Below are 21,365 nucleotides of genomic sequence, written 5' to 3'. Positions count from 1 at the left end.
TAAGTCAACTGAAGGCAAGGGAAGCTGATAGTGCTCAGCACCTTAGAGAAAAGAAATTTACAGGAAAATAATATGCAGTAGTGCTGTAAAACAACCTGCATCAGGTCTGGTAGTTATTAATAAAAATAACAATTACTAAACAAAAAAGTAAAGCATTTTCTGGGAAAAATAGTGCTTTTAAAAAATAATTAATGTGACAAAATTGCACATTAATGGTTCCAAAAAGCCATCTAAAGAGCCAGCTGTACCAGTCCTTGTCTAAATACGGGATCACCCACTACCACGCTTGGTTTATAACCTTTACAATACCAAAGGCTCCACTGACTGAAGGTTGCCACTGGATCAGAGATTTTGCAAAACCAGTTCCAGCTCATGTTTAATTTCCCTGATGGTTTTGGCTTTGCCTTCACATCTTTGTTGGAACAGATTACTACCATTATGCCACTCAGCTATACATATTATGCTCAGCGCTGTACAGTAATGCTGGTTTTAATTCATGAGTATTATCATATGGGGTTGCAACCTTCTGTAGTTGAGCATTAGATGCACTAAATTCATATGAATTTCATATGGTTTCCTGGGGCTGTAGTTTTCTTTTGACTTAAACCAGCTTAAATTCAGGCCGTTGCCAAAAGCAACAGCCCTGTTCCCCTGACCACTCGCTCTTGTCATCTTCCTTTCACCACTACTGGCATTTACAGGCTGTGTCGTGAACCAGCAGGGAACTGGTGTGGCTGAAAATTAACCTGACCAGGAAAACACAAAAAACCCACCTTCCCAGATCACGTATAAACTGATTCAGCTTGTTCATCATGCCCAAGGGAGAGTGAGGCTGTGAGCAAGAAGGAACAGAAGAGAGGATGGGAGTGCAGCTGTGGGTATCTCCCAGACTTCTATCTGACAGAAATAACAACCTAACTGAAGCCAATTACATTGACAGAGTTTCTTTTCAGAGGAGAAACGAACAAACCACAAAACAGAAGTAACAGCTAGTTATTCCAAATTATGCCTGAACCACCTTCATTTTAAAAATTAAGCAAACAGCAAATTCACATTTAGAAGTGACCTCTTTAAAACCTCATTTTCCAACCATGTTATCAAATTCACTTTTTTCCTCCTAAGGACACATGTTTTGACATAATAATTTTTAAAATACCAGCAAAGTATATAATAGACCCCCTTACAATCTTCTACTGTAACAAAAATTATCACGTACTTACCTAGAACAGAAAGGTCAAAATCCTTTCTCACTTCTCCTGCAGCATTGGTCACTACACAAGTATATTGACCTTCATCTGCTACACTTGTGTGTGTCAAACGAAGTGTTCTGCCCCCTGAGAAGAATGCCAAAAAACGTACAATCATCGAAGTCCTGCTCCAACCAACATGCTCCCAAACTGTCTGCACTCTTAATTTTTTTATGTTTTCATTAAATTTACAGCTGTAAATTTTTTAATGTGGTCTATCACTTAATGTGCTTTGTTTTGTTGAACAAACAGTAAGAGAAAGTGACTGACCTTACTCCTACTTCCATCATTTCTGTATGTCTGCTCAGGCTCTCAGTTCCTCAATACTTTTAGATCTGTGCTTGATATTGATCATATTATTCTTTCTAGTCAGTAACTTCCAATCTACCTGGACATATCCCTTTTTTTCTCCCCTCCAGAAATCACATTCAAATGAACTTTGAGGCATTCCTATATTTTCTGAGAATTTCTGGACAAAGCCAGAGAGCAACCAGAACAATCACTGAAAACTTTGCGACACATCTGTAGAGTTTCTGCAGAGAAAACTGAACCTGCTCCACACAGGTCACTCAAACTACATGCAGGGGTACAGTGCACACGTAACTCATTGGTCAGCGCAGGCACTCTGGATGTTTGCAATGTGCAGGATTTTCATTCACATGAGTACTGTGCTATACTGAGAATCTAGATGAATATACAGGAATAATAATTATAAAGCCTCATCAGAAGGGGGGTGGGGGGTGGGGAGGGAGTGTGTGTTACACATAGGAATAAAACTCCACTCCTTTCTTCCAGCATTTGTATTAATTGTGCCATCAATAATTAACAGGTGACAACAATACTGGCTTACATGTAATGTTTTAAAACAAGATTTCTCTTCACACTATAGCAAAGCAGTTCTCAGAACACATCTGCACAGGCATGCTAGTTTAGAAGAAAGAAAGCAAGTATGCTTGACCAAAGGACCAAGAATATCCCCTCTGCCATAGCAGAATAATTCTCTTTGCTTCCTTTTTGGCAGAGGATCAGCAAGACAAACATCAGTGAGCATTTAAGTGTGAAAACAAATGTGGTAGCCATCCTTCAGCTTCTTCCAGTTTCTCACTAACAGCTCTCCCATTAGCAATCATTACCACACAGTACATCATATCTGAACTGTGCATCTCCTGCCTGCAGATATCCACAGGGTCTCACTATCAGGATATATGCCAGAAATTTATGTTCCTGGTCAAATACTTTGAAGGAATAAACTGCTGACCTGGTTAATGAATGTGCCCAAGAAATTCTACCTGCTGGAGAAAGTACCGTGAGACTGAGGAAGGCTCAGTTCTTGCAACCTCATGTCACCATGATCCCTTCTCCCACGCACACCCTGAACAAAGCCATATAAGAAGCAAAACGAAGCAGGTATCTGCCTGCAGGAGACTGTAACTTTCCCTGGCATCACATACCATAGCACATCCAGGGTTCCAGTGCTGAGACAGGATATTATTTGCTACATTTAGCTAAAGCTTAGAAGTTTTCTTCTTCCTAAAGCTAGTATGTGGCTTAGCGCATAGTCTGCAAGGAAAGCAGATGTGGTATGGTAGAATTTTCTTCTTTTTTTTTTTTTCCCTCTAAAGGATGCGTAGGAAGCATCATCAAAAGGAAACACCAGCATAGTATCTGAATTAACAGATTCAAAGTTGCCAGTAGTGTGTCCACACATTTAAATCATCTGCAACGTCAAGTATTGTTTTCAATCAACAGAACAAAAAATCTTGCTTTGGCAAAGTATTTAACCTCTTAAATTAGTCAGAGGGGAATATTGTTGTTGTTATTTTTACAGCTATAAAAGCACAAATAAAGTTCCAAATGCCATGTTGGTTACAGTTCAGTACCACAATGTGTATTTTTCTGAAGAACTGCTCAAAAGCACAAAGTTTGCTGGAAAACAAAGCACTGAGTTCTGGCCTGTTTCCCCACTCCCACTGCAGCTAACATTCAGAGACAATAAACATCTTTTTGTCTCTCACCCTTCCTGACTCTGCAATATGGGTGGTGATATTAGTGTGGGTGTAGAAATCAACAGACAGAACAGAAACAATCAAGCCCAGAAGACATTATTTTTGTTGATGGCAACTTTGCACAAGAAGGAATGCACACCAACTCAAGACAGTCAGATTTATACCAGATAACAAGAAGACACCCACTCCTTTTTCCATGTGTCACACATAAAAATGTGAAAGCAAAAGACAAAACTACCTGCCATGTTAAAAGCTACGCTGATGAAAAAAATCCTGAAAAATTTCAGCTTCAAATACAGTCTTAACTGAGCTCTAAACACCTTCCAGTTCCTTTACTATCTTTGTAAAGGATAGTCCTTGTCTGATAGTTTTCTTCTGTTCATGTTGTAGGATGGCTTGGCTTTGCATGGTGACTATATCAAGAGTACTAGAAGCTTCATTAAAACTTATTTTCATGAGATTTCTAGCTGTGAATGGCAAACCCAAGATCAAAGAAATATCCCTGTTGTCATCTATGCATCTCAGTTGCAAACAGATAACTAATTACTTCTACACACTCCACAAAGCTGATTCCCAGACATACCAAGTCAATGCAAAATGTATTGCCTGCTTTGTATGCACTTTCTGTTTGGAATCTCAAGGGCTGCTAACTTTAGTTTCCTATTGTAAACACAAAGTTTTAACATCATGAAGCTGCCAGGCAAGTACTCTCACTTCCCTGTGGTGGAGCAGGAAGATGGTTTACAGGAATAGGCACCAAGCTCCACCTATTCAGGACACCTCTGTCAACTACTACTGTCATAAAAGGCATCTAAACTAGTTCTTTGTGGGTTATTGCAGCTTAAAAATCGAGATCCCTGATGAATTGGATCCATTTCTCTGCTTGTCTATCCTGAGTTTCTCCAGATCCCTTGGGTTAGCCTTCTTGCTAATGCAGATCACCTAACTCCAGCTTTTCTTACATGACATTCTGAAGATCAGATTCAGTTAGCTCTAAGGCCAGGAAGTATTTACATGCATTAATTTCTGAGGCTCATTAACAGGCTTCCCTTTGTTTTTATATACATACCCACAGAAATTAAAGATGTGTTTTGCTTATCTTCATTTGTATTAATTTCTCAAATATTTTTCCTCTTTAAAAGGTAAAATAACTGCCAAGAGGAAGAGGTAGAGAAAACCAATCCTCTGAGACAGCTAATGGAGTATACATGCTGGCACTGACAAAGCAAGATGGTACCACCTGACATATTTCTGGAAATAAACATTGGGCTATGACAGACTAACATCCAGAATTATGGCTTATTCCATGTAACAGACCAAACAATTACCATGCCTTTGGCCCACACACATTAAGTTTGGTAACAACTTTAAAAGCTTACATTAGCTATTCACCAGGCACTCCAGCCAATCTGATCACATTTACTGAAAAGCTTGGTATTGAATAAGAGTTTCTCTTCTTTCCTTGTCTCTACAGATTATTAAACCAAACCTTCTTTCATGTGAAATACCTACACTGTAGATACAGAGGGCCCTTCACCTCTTTCCCCCATTTTTATTATGTTTAAATAATTACAGCTTTTGTACCTGAGAGGATTTGCACCGAGTTGTTCAAAGTGACAGGCCACCCATTCTTGAGCCATGTTATTGATGGCAAGGGAATTCCTGAAGCTTCACAAACCAGAGAGATGGGATTCTTCTCCACAATGCTGATGTTTTCAGGCATCTGCAGGTAACCAGCAATACTTGGGGGCACTACAGAAAAGAGTAGATAAAAGCCATACTTCGGAACAAATAAAAATTATTTCTGCTCTCAAAACATTCTGTCATACAAATAATAATTCACTGAAGCTATGATAAGCTTGGCAAGTGAACAGCTACAAAATGCAGACACCTAATACGATATTGACAGTTTCCTACTGTGTAATGACATAGAAAATATTAAATTATCTCAGTTCTATTACCTTTATTTTATGGTTTAAAATCTGTAGCAAATAAGAGCGTACAGTAGTTCTATCCATTCTACACCAATTATAATTTCTAGTATTTAATGAAACACTAGGGAAAATTCTAACACTGACAGAATCATACGCTTTGTCTAATGGAAAGAACAACCCCCTATTAAAAACCTATCACAAATTTATTTTTAGCTTTTCTTTGCTATGAATAAGAGTATTTCCACTTTGGTAGCAGTGCTGCAGTTCTACAATTCATACTTCAGAACATAAAGCCTGTGGTCAAGAATTGACCAACATCCTCCAGCAATCTGAGTAGCTTGAAGAGGTTTGAATTTTCTCTATACTACCCAGAAGTTTGATAATACAATACAGCAAATATTCCAAATAAAATATAAAACTGGTAAATAATTTCAGCCTCTCGTTTTCAATAATGAAACTCCTGTGTTTACCTTCACAGTAGAATATAAATATTCAGTGTTTGATGAAGACTAAAAAGTCATATGCAAAAGCATGAGAGGCTGTAAGATAACATGATGTTCTGATCAATGCCATTAAGTCAAATTATGGAGATGAATTATAGTTGGAAGTACCATCTTTAAATTATTTTGATTGAGCAAAATGAGAGAAGCTGATAATTAGATACTTGAGATACTGGCTATCCTCAGGTAACGGTCCTTTGCTAGCAGCCACTAGCAGGGTGTTCTTGATTAAACCTTGATTTCTGTCTCCCATAACAGAATATTTCCCACCATGACACTCACCCCAATACTGTATAAAATTCTACCATATCTTGGTTTTCTCCTCTTGGGAGATGGAGCAACTGAGGGTGGATTGATATTAACAGGACAGAGGTAAGATTCTAAAATATTCAGGAGTTATAAAATTGAATTTGGATTTTTGTAACACTGCAGTTGAAACTGCATCACTCATCTGCAACTGAAACTGCATCACATGTAAAGCCTGTAATAGATATAGTGGTGCATTTAGCTACACAACTACTTCTCAGATGTCCTTGGGTGAATCTAAGGTCTAATTCGCTTCTGTTATGCCTGCCCCATTTTGCACATACTCACCATGAACATTCAAATCGTATTTTCTGTCAGACAGTCCTGCTGCATTGGCAGCAACACAGACATAGCGGCCAGTGTCTGACACCTGGGCCTTCTTCAGCTGCAGAAAGCGACCGTCATGCAGTATCGCTACATCCCTGCCACTGGCCAGCGCACGGCCATCCTTCATCCACGTTATTGCTGGTTCTGGAATGCCCTGTACCTTGCACTCTAAGGAAATTTCATTTCCTTGGGTGATGACAACTTCTGATGGGTGACTACCACTATTTAATATGGTTGGTCGAACTATGAAAGAAAAAGAAATACAGTATAGAAAGTCAACTGGAAGCTACATTTCAGGTTCTCCACACCTGTTTCTGAACAGAGTAACAATCAAGTTTGCCAGATCAACATTTTAATAAAGACCAGTTATGGCAGGTTACTGCTGGCAAATAAGTTAGGGACACTCTGCAATTCATAGCATTTTACATAGGACAAAGTTCCCCCACCCCCTCCATCCCATAAAGTACTTTTTTTAAAAAAACCAAACATACATACATACATGACCTTACAGGCAGTTTTAAAATGGCAAACAGAAGAAAGAATTAAATTAGACTGCTCCAAACGCTGTCAATCCCTACAGATTTTTGAAGATTTTCTCTTTCATAGGATTGTTTTAAAAGACCTCCTTTTATTCCTGACTGAAATAAAGAAGGAGCAATAAAATCTAAGGGAAATCTAAGTTCAATTAGTTGTCATCCCTACTACAGCTTGGTGAAAAGAAACATTACACTACCTAAAGAGGTTATATCCCTGTAATCATCAATGGTCAAATGCACTTTCAACAGGTATATGCAATGTCTTGGTCAAGCTCCAAGTGCAAATAGTCAAAAATTTAATTAGTTAACATTCTCCTCAGCGTACCCTTAAATTGTCCTATTTAGATGTCACTCTCCGAAAATCTGGCAGCTTAACATCACTGTACTGATAACACTTTCATAACTCTATAGCAGAACTGGTAATGAACAGAATTTTTCATGGTAACTTACTGTATACTTGCAAACTGTACTCTTTCTTTGCACTTCCAGCTACATTTGAAGCAATACAAGTGTAAGATGCAGCATCAGACTTCTCGGCAATTGAAATTTGTAGCTGTCTGCCTCCAGATAATATCCGCATCCTTCCTGAAAGGTCAGCCACCAGTGGAGATCCTGCAAGAGACATTCTTTCAGATAAAAACACAGAAAATGGTAATGAGCTTGCTCATGTGGTATAAAGTCCACTGGCTCATTTAAAAATTACTGAGCTGCATAATTGTCCATTTTAGAACTGCTCTATCACAGTTTTCCCAGACATCAGAAACTTCACACAAGCAGATTCTGAAGAGTTCTTACATTAATTGATGACTTCGTAACATACAGCAAACTGAGCTAAAGCACAGGAACTCTTACCACACTCATATCCATCCAGAAAGTTTTGGACACTTCCACTGTGCAGAAAATACAACACTTTCCATAAAATCTGACTCATTGTCCAGTATAACTGTCTCACTCAGCACAGTCAGTGCTTAGAAACACATAATTTAGTTTTCACAGCTGGACCATCTGTGTATTATGTGTCACACAGCACATGTGCTTAGACTTCTGCCCAGGAAATCCTCAGCAGAAACATGACAGCAAAATAATATTGCATTCTCTGAGCAGAATTTTCAGTCTTGGGAGACCTCAGATTAGGCAGCCACCTTCATCTTTACAAACTGCAGGGAGACTTCATGGCAGAAGGAATACACTTGACGCTGATAATTTTTACAAGCTGAATTTTCCACTTGTGCATCTAAAATCCTCTCTACGAACAAGTGCACCAAATGCACCAGATGAAAAATCTGGCTCTTGAGTAACTTTCCAAACTGTACTACTTTCTAACTGCCTTTCTAGACTCTCCAACAGGTTTAAGTTTCCTCTGTGCCATTTAAGTGTATGGACTTTAGCTTTGCAGTATATTATTAGAACATGTCATACAACGCCTTTTTGGCTTCCCCGTAGGCAGGGCTTAAAAAAAACTTGATAAACTTCATTTTCTCTGAAAATTTTATGCATCACAAAATGTGTTTCGTAATTAAAATCTCTTTCCACAAGACAAAATTAAGAAAGGCACACACCACACCAAATTGTGCCATCTAGAAAAACACAGATGAATAGTTAAGATTGATTAATAACACAAGAAATACCACACTGGAAGAGTTCAACACCTTATTTTGTCTAATTTCTGTCTGCAACAGTGTCCATGCTTAAAAGAAGGTGCTAAAAATACCTGCTTCTGTCATAAGAAGGTATTTGTGTCAATCTTCCATTAACCCCTAAAGCAAAAAGGTGTGCAGACTACTCTTAAATATTAAAATGGGATGAGAGAAAGGTTCAAGTAAATCCCAAAAGCAATTACTACAACTCAATACATTTTCATCACTTGGCAGTATGCTACGACTGCAAATTTTAAAATAACTCAGTGAACACATCTATGTTATGCAGTGGATCACAGGGCAGAGACCCTCCACTCAGCACTACAGGACTTCACAGTGACTCACAGCCCTGCTGGCTGCGACCCACAAATAAGTCTTGATACTGCCTTGCTACACTGTGGTAAATAAGCACAGTGAGAGTGGTTAAGTGCTTCACAGACCATTTGTAAGACAGTTCAAGAATCTCTTCACTGTGCTTCTCTTGCCCCCCTTTAGGAATAAGGACACCTAATCCAAGAAGAGATGAGGTAAAGAGAAGGGAATAATCTACTACCGTAGTTAATTTTGTTCAGTATCAGGGCTGTTCAGATATCTGCAAGCTTGAATTCCTCAAAACACACCACCTAAAATGTTCACAGCAAAAAAGAAAAACTGGCAGGTCAGAATTATCACATTTGTTTTATAAAACAGACAATGAAGAGTTACTCACCATTCTTTTTCCAGGTAAGACTGGGTGGAGGGATGCCACTAGACTCGCATATCAGGCTTATCAAGCTCCCTTCAGTTACTGTCATCTGAGAGATGTCCTCTGAGCCATAAATACTTGGTGACACTGAAAAGAAATGCCAAATAACTGCAGCATTTGAAACAAAACATTATCAGCCAACAAGATCCAAACAACCCTCATACAAATTTGTCCCATTATGCTCTGAATCAATGACAAGGATCGTATTCTCTTGCTGACAATGCAAGCCAGACCCTGGGTAGGGAATAATACACTTGTGAATGACTGCATCTACCCTTCCAGACCCTGATGTCTGGTGCACCCACAGGCTCTATGTCTGGCTGACTTCTGAATGGGCTTGAAAGAACAAAGCTGCTTCTGTGAATTACGTAAGTGGACTCCAACTCTAAGAGCCTGTCTCATTCATGTCCTTAGCTAATAAACCTACAGATATCATCAGTAGATGGAAAGTGATTTTTAAAATTCAGCCTAAGTTTTCCCTTTGAACTTTTCCTTTATCAACACACTAGCTGCCACATCCAACACTAAGGACCCCACCCCTTTGTCCTACTATGGCAGAGCACCAGCTTTGCTCCACAGCTCTGTGACTGTAAACCAGATGCAGACAAAAGGGAACACTGTTTTCCTCTCTGATTCTCAAAGTCTTAAAGAACTTTGGTTCCATGACTAGAAAAAGGATAATTGCCCACTTGAAATCAGGGAACCATTTTCATCAGATGAAAATAGTGTATATAGACACCAAAAAAAAAAAAAAAAAAAAGCAGAGGAGAATATAGGCTGAAACTGGTGAATGAAACCTCACTAGTGAATAATTATCCAGCATATTTTTAATGCACATGACAGTAGACAGCTGCTTCTTACACTTCATACCTTATATTTAGCAGCAACCAGATGTATGGGTTTTGGAACAACTGACTGCAAAGAGCTTTATTGTACTGTATGGGCTTCAACCTTTCATTTGTCCTGCTTCTAAGCCAAAAAGTTTATGCCATTCTCTATGGAGGTACACCTTACATTTAACACATGGGCTGGTTCCTGGAACTGGTGTTAGCTCTCAAGGTCTCACCAATCCTCAGAATGATAAATTTCCTGGATTTAAAACTTGAAAATACGGCAAGAAGGACTTCTGGTCCCTGGGTGTAAACAGACTACCATTCTAAACAGCTATCCTCAGATGACTTTCACAGGCAACTTTTGGTTTCTATTAGGCTTATTCCATTAAAACTGCTAACTAGCAAAGAATTATCCCTCCTCTCAAAATCCTACTGAAATGGTCTCACTGCACAAAAGAACAAATCCCTATCCCTCCAGTAGCAAAGGTCCTCTGCAACACTGCAGAACTTACAAACCTGGGAAGGCAGAGATGAGAGCTGAAGATGACATGCACAGTAAATGGGTATATGCTTTAGCATGGGGAAAATTGCATCGTCTTGCATGGTACCAACAATATCCACCTCTAATTTAAACACCAGAAATGTTGTTTATTAAAAAATAATGGCAGAATTCTGTACTCAAAACTCTAGTTTTATTGTTACAAACCCTGTTAGACAATTCTAGTCTTGTGACTTCAGAGCAAGAAATTAATTTGTAATAGCAAAAAAAGGTATACTTTGATTTGCATATGGGGAGAAAATGATGGTGCAAAAAACCCAATCAAAATAAATTTTAATAAAATAAATGCCCTAAGTCATATTCATCTAGCCATAGAAAAGTTTCATTACAGCTATTTTTATGACATTGCTGAGCAAATAAAGGTAGGTAAACCAGCTTTTATTTATGTGTATTTCCACACTTAAGGTGGGAAGTTGGTAGGTTACTTTAAATGGCATTAGATTGCACAAATAGGAGCTATGGGTACAAAAGCAGTTTGTAAACATAGTAAACTACTATCATGCATGCAAACCCAGCCTGACAGAGGCCTGCAGAGTAGCTGGTATTAATTTAGAACCAAACCAAAGCAATTTGAAAAATGTGTGCATTTTCTTGGGACTGTTAAACTACAGCAAATATAATAACATCTCCCTGCATGAACCTCAGCAATTAAGTGTTTATGAACTATGGAGAATTTTAGTCTCTCATATTATAATTTCACTCTGAGCTCCATTCCCACTCCTGGAATAAGCTTAATAAATCTTACCCCAAATATTGACATTATAGTTCTTTTCAGTTTTCCCAGCAACATTTGTCGCTTCACAAGTGTAACGGCCAGTGTCTTCTACTTGAGCTCCTTCAATCTAGGAAGAAAATGAAAACCTGGATTTCTTCTTCTTACACTGTTATACATGAAACTTGCAGGGAGAGGTTGCTCAGGTTTCAATTTTTATTTTCACATACGTCTCCCTAAATATTAATAATATAGCATAATTCCTGCAAAATCTGTACACAAACATGCAGGTATCTGTGACCTCCCTCACTCATCACCCACTACTGCCTGTTGCACCAGAAGGCCTTATGCTGTCCAATCCCTAATGGGTATCTAGTGCCTTCATGGCGGCTACAACTCCCCAGAAAGCACTTGCCACAATCGCCTGACTGCCTAGTTTACCTTCAGCACACTTCCATCTTCTGAGATGCTAAGCCCTGGCTTCTTCAGCAAGGATCGTCCATCTTTAAGCCATGTCAGCACAGGTGGGGGTATAGCATTGCTCTGGCAGAGCAGCTCCACTGCTTGGCTGATGAGCACTGAGACGTTCTGTTCCTCTCCCATGATGTTTGGTGGAACTACAGTAATAAATCAAAACAAAGGACCTTTGGGCATTGCAGACTTCCCAGAGCAAACATGCTGTGGAGCTAACAGTCTTCGTATAACAAAATGACAGTTACTACCTGTCTGACACACAACTTCAGCCTCCTTTATATCACAAAAAGCACCGGAACAATTTTTGTTACTTACAGTTACTACCCTCTACATGAGCTACATGCTAGTGAGATACCAGCTAAAGAGAAACCATGTCGATAATCCAAGACTAGGAAAAAAGTATTTGAAATATAGCTAGAAAGGAAAATCACTAGTATATAAAGAATGCGGAAGTACAGTCCTGCTAAAACAAAAAGAGATGATGAGTGAAAAGACTCACTCACAAGATAATGATCAGACCTAGAAGCTGAATATGTCTTAAGCTGTTCCAGACAGTGCTAAGATGGATACCTGGCTTTAAGGAGAACTTTGACTTTAAAAAGAATTTTCTCCAGAGATGGCCAAATACAGAGGACAGAATAAGACCTTACACGGTTGCAGCCAAGTGAATGGGTTAATGACTTAATCATCGAGTCATAATCTACAATTACTTTATTGACTCTCTGGTTTGTGTGGTATCTGCTAGCTAATTGTTGCAATTATTGGCACTGAGCACTGTATTTAGATTTGTACTACCATTTCAGTAAAAACCTCATTATTACACTATTGTTTCCAAATTATAGTATAGAAAAATCAGCTTTTGGAATTAAAGTTCTCTGTGTAGAAGAAATTAGCTGCTCTTGAACAGATTTAAGAAAACACATTCATCCGTTCCCCCCCCCCTCCCCCCGTTTTTTGAAGCATTTGTGTTTCCACAGTCAGAAAAACAAAGCAACTGAGAAAGCAACTGAGAACTAAACCTCGGAACACAGCAAGTCAGCAGTTTTCCATGGGAAAGTGTTTATGGCTGGAGTCTAATAAAAAAAGGGAGGAAATATTAGGCTCACAAGATGAGCTTAAATTAAAAGGTTAAAGACCAAAACCTGCCATCTATGCCTTTGTATCAGTATTCATGGCTGAACTGAAGGTCCTTTGGTAACGGCATGCTGTACCATTGGTCAGAGGAAATTGTCTGAGACTTCTCAGGCAGCTTTGAGTTGCTGACAGAACACTGCCGCATCAAGAGTGTTAAAGTATTCCAGTGTCGGACACATGCTGGCAGTGGTGTAGGCTATCCCGCCCTCCACCGCTTCTGCTCACCACCAGCTCTCTACCAGAGTTCCCTCTGCTAGATCAGAGCCTGTGGGACAGAATGCAGAAATGCTTGTCATGCAGGCTGCAGCAGGGCAGCTTCCTCTGTCTGCATCACCAGCACAGGTAACTACAGCAAACTGGGGAGAGCAGAAGTGCTTTTACTGAGCTGCTCAAGCATGATCTAGAAAATAATTTGTTTGTGGCCTTAATGTTCTTAAATCCTCAAAACAACCCATAGGGTTTCCCTTTCCTTTCTTCTAATTTAAAAACATAATGCACGTTCATTGTAAACTCTTGATATTAATGTCACATTAGATCTGCAATTAAAGGATTTACAAAATCAAAACTCTCCTAGCAAGAATTACTTTGCCTGGTTATATGTATTCATCGGGATCTTTTTGCCTGCTATGCACTAAGACTGTTCACTTTGCCCCAAAAAAGCTGACCAGGGCCAATTACAAGAACCTTTATTGTCCCATTTCCTTCACTTCATAGTTTTGCAGCCCATTACTCCAGAGACTGGCTGTCTGATTGCACAAAATATTGGGGTAAGAAGAAGGGAAGCAGGGGGACTGTCTGTGAGAAATGTCCAGAATGAGAAACTGTCTGGGCTTCACTCTGAACAAAAAGATACTGAATTAATTAGTACACATGAGATTATAAAATTCCCCAAAGTGGAACTCAGTAAACCAGCAATACAAATCTCAAAAGTCCTGAAAAAATAACATTAATAATGAAGCTTTGTTTTACTTGCACAGGAAGTACTAAGCAGAACAGCTGATTTCACAGTTTGGAAATAATTTAGGGAAAAGTCTGGTCTCTGTGGATAAGAAATATAGTAACTAAAAAAATAATCTGTCTATCTTACTTTCCTTGTAGAACTCACAAAGGCCCAGATTTTTTACAAGTGTTGTGGAACTGAAAATTGGAAGCTGATTCATTACTGCAGAAGGCAAATTTATTTCCAAATACTTTTCCACTAATTACTTTTCCTCTCAGCTAAATGAATTGAAATGTGTTCAAAAGTAAAGTGAGTTTATGAAACAGAGACAGACACTAAAGCATTTGTTTCTGAAGGAATAGGTTTGAAAATTAATATAATGATGCTCATGGTAACTATATGTTACCCAGACTGTTCCAACTCCTAGGCTGGCTCAGCACACCACACATTTCTAACCATATCGGCTCCAACTGAACTTCAAACTATTTTCTTCCTGTGACTTCTTAATTAGATTACCCATATGAGGCAAGTCTAATATTATTATTACAGTAATATTACTTTTTGGTGACAGCCTCACTCAAGATGGCCCCGCAGCTGAGCTCAACCCCGGCTAGCTCCTAATACAAGAGTAATTTTAAACATACAAAACTAACTCTTCTGATTTCAACTAACTAAAATGGACAGAGCATCCAGAAAATGAGAGAAACAATAAATATATTGATGCCACTTTCATGGTTACGTACATGTAAACACCTGTCGTCAAACTCCACAAGGGACTTTCATATGCTTTGCTGTAGACATAAAACCTTCCAGCCTACGTTAACCTTGAGTTTGCTTGTCATGCCAGAGACCTGACTTTCTGAACTGCCCCTTGCAGATGCAAGAGTAGCCATGAACCAAGTCACGAGTATTCTAACCACAGTGTATTTACAAGGAAGTCAATTCTGAAATCCAAACTCAAAACCAAATAACTTGGCCAGCTGTCCCTATTCACCTTAGAAAACATCCAAACTTCTAACTTCTCTTGAAAGTTTTTCCAGACTTCTGCTTATGGTTGCCATCAAGCAAAGATTGGCAGACCCAAACCCGTCCTCTCTCCACTGACCTACTGAAAGCAGAAGCAAAACCACAAAGGTTCTTCAATTCCAAAACCCTCTCTCCACATCTGGTACCATAAAGATTTCTAAAACAAATGGCAGATCATTGTTCATCCTCATTTCACTGGTGTACAAGAACCACTGAGCTGTCCAGGGAAGCATAAAACTTGCTACAAAGTCCCTGGCATTCCTCCTGGCCCTTTGATATCTGTAGATCACCAATGATCTCTAAGAAAGGAATATGAAAAGGCATTTTATACAAGTCACAAGAAATCAGGATGAAGCTCATAAAAGTTACAAGAAATGAGCAGGAAGGATGAATTCACATGAGTTCAGTTCATAAGACTTCAGAATTAACTTACTGACATAATTTGGAAAACTGGTAAAGTACAAAAGCTAAAGATACATTCCCTGCTTCTTGAAGGAGACAAGGTTGACTGGTTGGGCTCAATACAATGTCATTATTAGCACTAAAAAGGTCACCACCATTTAGGCAAGCATAGTAAGGTATTTAAAATGCAGCAGAAACTGGAGAGCTCTATGGCAAACTCTCATTGACTCATTCTAGTTCAATAAAGACAACTGAGTTCTGGCTCCAGTAATATCTTTTGCCTGTGGGTTCTACACATTTTTGGTTGGGGTTTTTTTGTTGGTGCTTTTTTGTTTGGTTGTTTGGTTGATTGGTTTTTTACGCAAACACACATTTTCTCATATCATTTATAAAAGAGCCTTTAAGTATTAAACTTATAAATTCACTGTTGTAGCTATATTTCTTCAAGGATACACAGAAGAACATACACACATACTTTAATATATGTGTACATATATATACATATTTTTACTTATACACGCACACACACCTTGTCACTTTGCCTTTCATTATGAATTGGAACAATTTTTCTTCAATGTTGCTAAGAGTCTGGGCCAGAGTGTGTTTAATTAAAGCTCCATGAACAGTTTTCATAACCAAAAAAAATAGAGGGATTTGTCAGAAAATCTCACCATAAACTCTGAGATCAATATCTCTCTGGCTCTCACCCGCAGCATTCACTGCAACACAAGTGTATTTTCCTGTGTCACTGATATGAGCACTAGTCAATGCCAAGACTCGGCCCCCAGACAGAACCTGGAATACAAAGAGGACACACTGCAAATACAGGCCTCAATGTGAAACACAAGCAGAGAGAACTATTAGGTTTCATTTCAAAATTAAATGCTTGTTTTGCCACTGCTTCCCACACTCTGTTGTTCTCTTTTGACTGTAGAAGTCTAACTCAATGCAAGTCTATAGGGAACTCCTGGCATTCACACATCTTTGCAGGATCCAGACATTCCTCCCTCTTACCAGTTTCAAACATTCCATCACACCTTGTGTCTGTGCTCTGTGCCCACAGAGTATACAAATCTCCACACCCTCCTTTCAGATAATAGAATTAGCTTTCAAAAACCAACCATGCCCCCTCCTTTTAACCCTGAAATATCTCCTTACATCAGGGGTCTTTCTTTTTTTCCAAATTACTATTTTATGTAATGAGATATTACATGATCTTGAGCTCTATGGATCTCTTTAGCATAGGAACATGCTCCAATTTTCTCTTCTGGCCAGTTAAGTGAAAAATTTCTTGATGCAAACTCTTACTCAGTATGAAATCAGCTGAAAGGACCACCTTATTTCAATATATCCATATCTCTCACTTCACACAGTGACTACTAGAGCTAAACTTGCACCAATAACCTAGAGCAATAGGACTTATACCTTCATTCCATATCCTCATCCCCATTCAACTGTTCCGGTTTAAAAGTCCCCTACCACAACAAGAAACAGCACAGATAGCAGGATTAGATGGCAGTACCTGCAGTCCATCACTGAAGCTGGAAACAGGACTACCATCCTTTAGCCATGTCAGAATAGGAGCAGGGATGCCTCTTGCTTCACATTCCAGTCGCACGAGATTATTAACCACCACTGTCACCATGTCACTGCTACCAGAGATTGATGGTGGGACTGAAAGCAAAAACAAAGCTGAAACAGCTACATAACAGTATTAATCACAAGGAAATTAAATGTGCTGCTTACTTTTGGACATTATTTCTCTTTCTGCAAGGCACTACATTGTTGGAAAGATTTCTCATGTTGCTCCTACTGACTCTTGTCATTTGTTCGCTCTGTGCCAAATCCCCCTCTTTCCTTGCATAAGCAGTCAGATAACTTCAATGAAACTACTGTGAGCAAGGTAAGCGGGACCAGTCCTACAGCCCAAAGGACAGCAGCAAAATCCAGGAACCGCAACAGAAAACCAGAAAAATATTCCCTCAAACCTTTGTAATACTCCATTTAGACCTATCAAAAGGCATTAAGAGTGGTGGGCATTAAAGAAAGAAGTTTATAATAAAAATTACATAAAGAAAATACATATTCAGAGTAATAAACTGGCTGTGCAGAACATATGTGAACATTTACCAGATTAGACTGTATAACATCTGCTGTCTGATGATAAAAAACAGCTTAATGGAACATCTCAAAACACTTACTATAGAGATACAGTCCAGCAAATTTTGTAGATCTATGTTAAAAAGGGAGACACGAAGTATTAAAAAAGGGAGATGCTTCATTTTTCAGGAGAATCAAAACCATTTTATTTGCTTCTACTACTACTACTTTAGTATTAAAGCTTTACAGTCAGTACCGGTATAAAAATACTTGAAGTCACTCTCAGAAAGAAATGAGAACAATGTGATCTACTCATACTTATCCTAGAAAAAAACTGTATAAAATTCTGTACTGAAAATAAAATTCATTAATAAATTCAGCAACCTGTAACAGCCTGTAACTCAGGCTACCTACTTTTAGATACCTAAAATTTCCGTAATAGCAGAAATGGCAAAAAAAATGCAAGTGTGATTTTATATAATCTTTTTTCCCCACACACATATGCACACAGTTCCCTTATTTCACTACAATAGCATCCATTGTTCTCAAATGTTTAAGAATGTGGTGAGCAAGAAGTGGAAAAAATTAATAACAATGAAATCATACAAATACACTAAACTGGAATTCAAATGCTTCCTTCAGTAAGCCTGCCTAACATTTAATGTTAAGCCTGCAGTATCGAGCATTGTTTTTAATGCAAAAAATATCTGATAATTTCTACCATAGCTACTGCATCCACAACACTAGTAACAAGAGTTGTTGTTGAGTATGACCCACAATCAGCCACCACAGGTGTTCATTCACAATGTCAACTGCCATGCAGAAACCTAAACCTAGAGCCGGCTTTCAGTAAATGCAGCAGAACTTTCTGTACTTGACACTTCAGAGTCTGTTCTCCATTAAGTAGTCATTCTTCCTTTCACTATTAAGAGGGGAAAAAGCCACAAGTTTGAGAAGAGCAATCTCATAAACTCTTAAGTAAACTGGATGATAAAATGTTCATGGTAAATTCAAAAAGCACTCTGTTGTAAGCCTGGCATGACACAAACTGAATTAAGTAGGTTCATGGATTAAGTGTTTCAGCGTCCTTTGATGCAATTAGTTCTGGCTGCAACTGCATATAATCTGTTTTCAAAGGGGAAACAATTGTATGTGTCTAAATCAGAAAGTATTAGTTCCCTAGAAAACTCCAGACATATCCGATGAAACTCCACCACCCATAAGGACACACATATACTTCAGAGTTATTTTTCATTTTTTGGTTTAACCAGAATAATGACCTTAGCTCTAAATATTTCTTAGGAATTAATCACTGGGTGGGGTTAATTGCCTTTGACCATGTCTTGAGCCATCAGTTTTTCCCCATGATGGTCATTAATTCCATGGAAATGTATTGCCCAAGTCATTATTTGCTAATTAACATTACTAAGAACTACATACTTTGTGTGCATCTCAGCTGGGGACACTGTGCCAAATTTGGGCCATAGTTTAGCATGGAAGACTCCCACAGAAAGCCAGCTACAAGCATATGCATGTATCAAAGATAAGAATTTGGATTACGGCCCCATCCAAAAGCGACTGAAATCAGTGGAAAAGCTCCAGTTTGGCTTTTATCAGGTGTCTCATGTTTGCAAACACCCACACGTCCACTTCATTTTATTAGACACAGTGCATTTTTCTTTAAAACTCTTGGATTATGAAAGCACATTTGATCTCTGTCCCTTCTTTATCTACTGTGAGTTTTAAAGTCATCTACAGCAAAACCCAGCAATTGCAAGGCCTTCCAAATTGATGAAGTGACAGTATAAATACCTCTTCCACAAGTCTGGTGTCTCTGCTCAGTCTTCCTAGAACTGACTTCCCTTAACCGCATTTTCCTAATTCAAAACATGTCTTCTAATGTCACAGAAAAACATAAGAGGGAATTTTCTTCTCTCTGACCCCTGCGATATCTCTTCCAGTACAAGGGTGTGATGAGCGATGGTAAGGCTCCTAAACAGACCTGAAACTTGAAAACTGTATGTGCATGTTTTCCACAAGTTTTATACTACTTACTATGAACCTGGAGACTGTAAAACAACTCAGCCGTGCCTGCTGTATTGACAGCCACACACTTGTAAACACCAGTGTCAGAGATCTGAGCACCCTCAATCTGCAGAACCTGCCCTCTGTTCAGGAAAGTGGAACTTGCAGTGCTGGGAAGTGGACGATTGTCTTTGTACCATGCGATAGCTGCATAATGAAAGATGGAAAAGTTGCCAAAAATAGCCCCATTACAAACAGTGGGACAAAATAGCCTTCACACTTCCATCTAAGTTTTCAGGTACATAACAACAACATTTACAAATTAATATCAGTATTAGTCATAATTAATAACAATAAAAAGTAACTAGAAAATGAGGAAAATGGTAACTTTTGTGCAAAATACTGACTAGGTCTACAGAATTCAATAGCGAACGTGACACAGTCATCCATGTGCACCACATATTCATGAAAAAAGTGTTCTGAAGTCAAAAAATTATGACACAAAACATAGAGAATTTACTTATCTCATACCAAGGTCAACAGCAGCTGTTTAAAAATATGCAATAATATGACTTGTTCACCTTTTAACCTAAAGTATTGCTACATTAAACTGAACAACCTGGGAAAGTTAACAGAACCAAAATGCAAGCAATCAAATCAATGTTCAACTGACAGACTGAAAAACTGAAAATAAAGCACAGAAACTGCCATTACACCAAAAAAAAAATTCTATTAACAAAATCTGTGGACTTTTTTGCATCTCAGCCAAAAGATGGCACCCTCCGTCAGCAGAACGTGTAACTTAATGCTCTACTGGCATGACTTCACTACTCAGATGAAACTGCTACTTACTGAATCATTTTCTGTAGCACACAGGTTTTCTGGGAAAGACACACATTCAAGAAATAATCTGACCTGACCAATGAACAAGACTGCATGAAAGGTTCTTTCTTGTTCAGCATGATGTTGTACTATCACTTTTCTTAGCTAATGTCATATCTTGACATTAGTATGTAGCATCACACCATACATAGAAGAGGTGAGCAAACTGGTTTTATTGTGTAAATTATATGAACGCCATCATTTTAATTGTTTGTTCTAAAATAACTGACAATTTGATGAGGGAAAAAGAGTGCAAAATGGATATAAAATCCTTACATTTTTATAAAATTTTACATATGCCCCAATAATTTCAAATTTTGTTTTATGCAGGTATAAATTAGTGTGGAAAATAATATCTTGTTATTATTCTTAGTAATGTAGTGAAGGTGATCCTGGATGCTCATCTGAAACTTAGTGACACCTTTTTTCTGAAAATGGGACTATCATCAACACAAAAATAAATTGCTATAGTGCAAATAAGACGTTAGTTATACACTGTTCACCAAGTTTTGCTGTACAATAATAAGAAGAATTATTTTCATATTAACATGCTATTTTTATATCCCATCCAAATAAGGTGGGAACAAAACATACACATCAGAAAAAAGAAGGAAATATTTTTATGTGAACATCTCAACAACAAAACAAAGACCTAATGCAAAAATCCTAGCAACTGAAAGAATCACAGCAATGAATTAGCTAAAATCCAGCTTGCTTTAGAATTTTTTCAGCTCAGAAACAATTCACAAGATCCATCAGTCTAAACAGGAGCCAAATTCCTTCATCTCTCACTTGGGTAAATGCCTATGACTTCTATGGGAAACTTGCCTCAAACGAAAAAAAAAAAAAATCCACAAAATGTGAGGAAAATAAAACACAGATATACACAGCCTACTTTTCAAAGCTTAGAATATAAGGAGAACCCACAAATTCATTAGTATAATTTATCACTGGAGCAAGCCACAGAAAGCACTGTACACACACAGAAAAACTACTCATTTTCACAGAGAAAGGGCCCAGACCAAACAAAGAACCTCCTA

The 21,365-nt window shown here is 38.3% G+C and overlaps 1 protein-coding gene across 2 annotated transcripts in view; it reads right to left on the bottom strand.

Annotated features, from left to right (window-relative positions):
* The window catches only part of HMCN1 (hemicentin 1), a 211,555-nt gene that overhangs the window by 75,259 nt on the left and 114,931 nt on the right, over positions 1–21,365 (bottom strand). For both annotated transcript variants that reach the window (XM_074907071.1, XM_074907072.1), the window contains 10 exons: positions 19,474–19,650; positions 16,841–16,992; positions 15,990–16,113; positions 11,784–11,959; positions 11,376–11,472; positions 9,203–9,325; positions 7,307–7,468; positions 6,282–6,563; positions 4,838–5,005; positions 1,221–1,334 (listed from right to left, as the gene is read on the bottom strand). In XM_074907071.1, coding sequence (XP_074763172.1) covers positions 1,221–1,334; positions 4,838–5,005; positions 6,282–6,563; positions 7,307–7,468; positions 9,203–9,325; positions 11,376–11,472; positions 11,784–11,959; positions 15,990–16,113; positions 16,841–16,992; positions 19,474–19,650 — 1,575 coding nt within the window. The remainder of the gene's footprint in view (positions 1–1,220; positions 1,335–4,837; positions 5,006–6,281; positions 6,564–7,306; positions 7,469–9,202; positions 9,326–11,375; positions 11,473–11,783; positions 11,960–15,989; positions 16,114–16,840; positions 16,993–19,473; positions 19,651–21,365) is intronic.

The sequence above is a fragment of the Athene noctua genome, chromosome 5 (assembly GCF_965140245.1).
Source record: "Athene noctua chromosome 5, bAthNoc1.hap1.1, whole genome shotgun sequence".
Taxonomy (NCBI): domain Eukaryota; kingdom Metazoa; phylum Chordata; class Aves; order Strigiformes; family Strigidae; genus Athene; species Athene noctua.
This window is presented reverse-complemented; position numbering and strand designations above follow the sequence as displayed.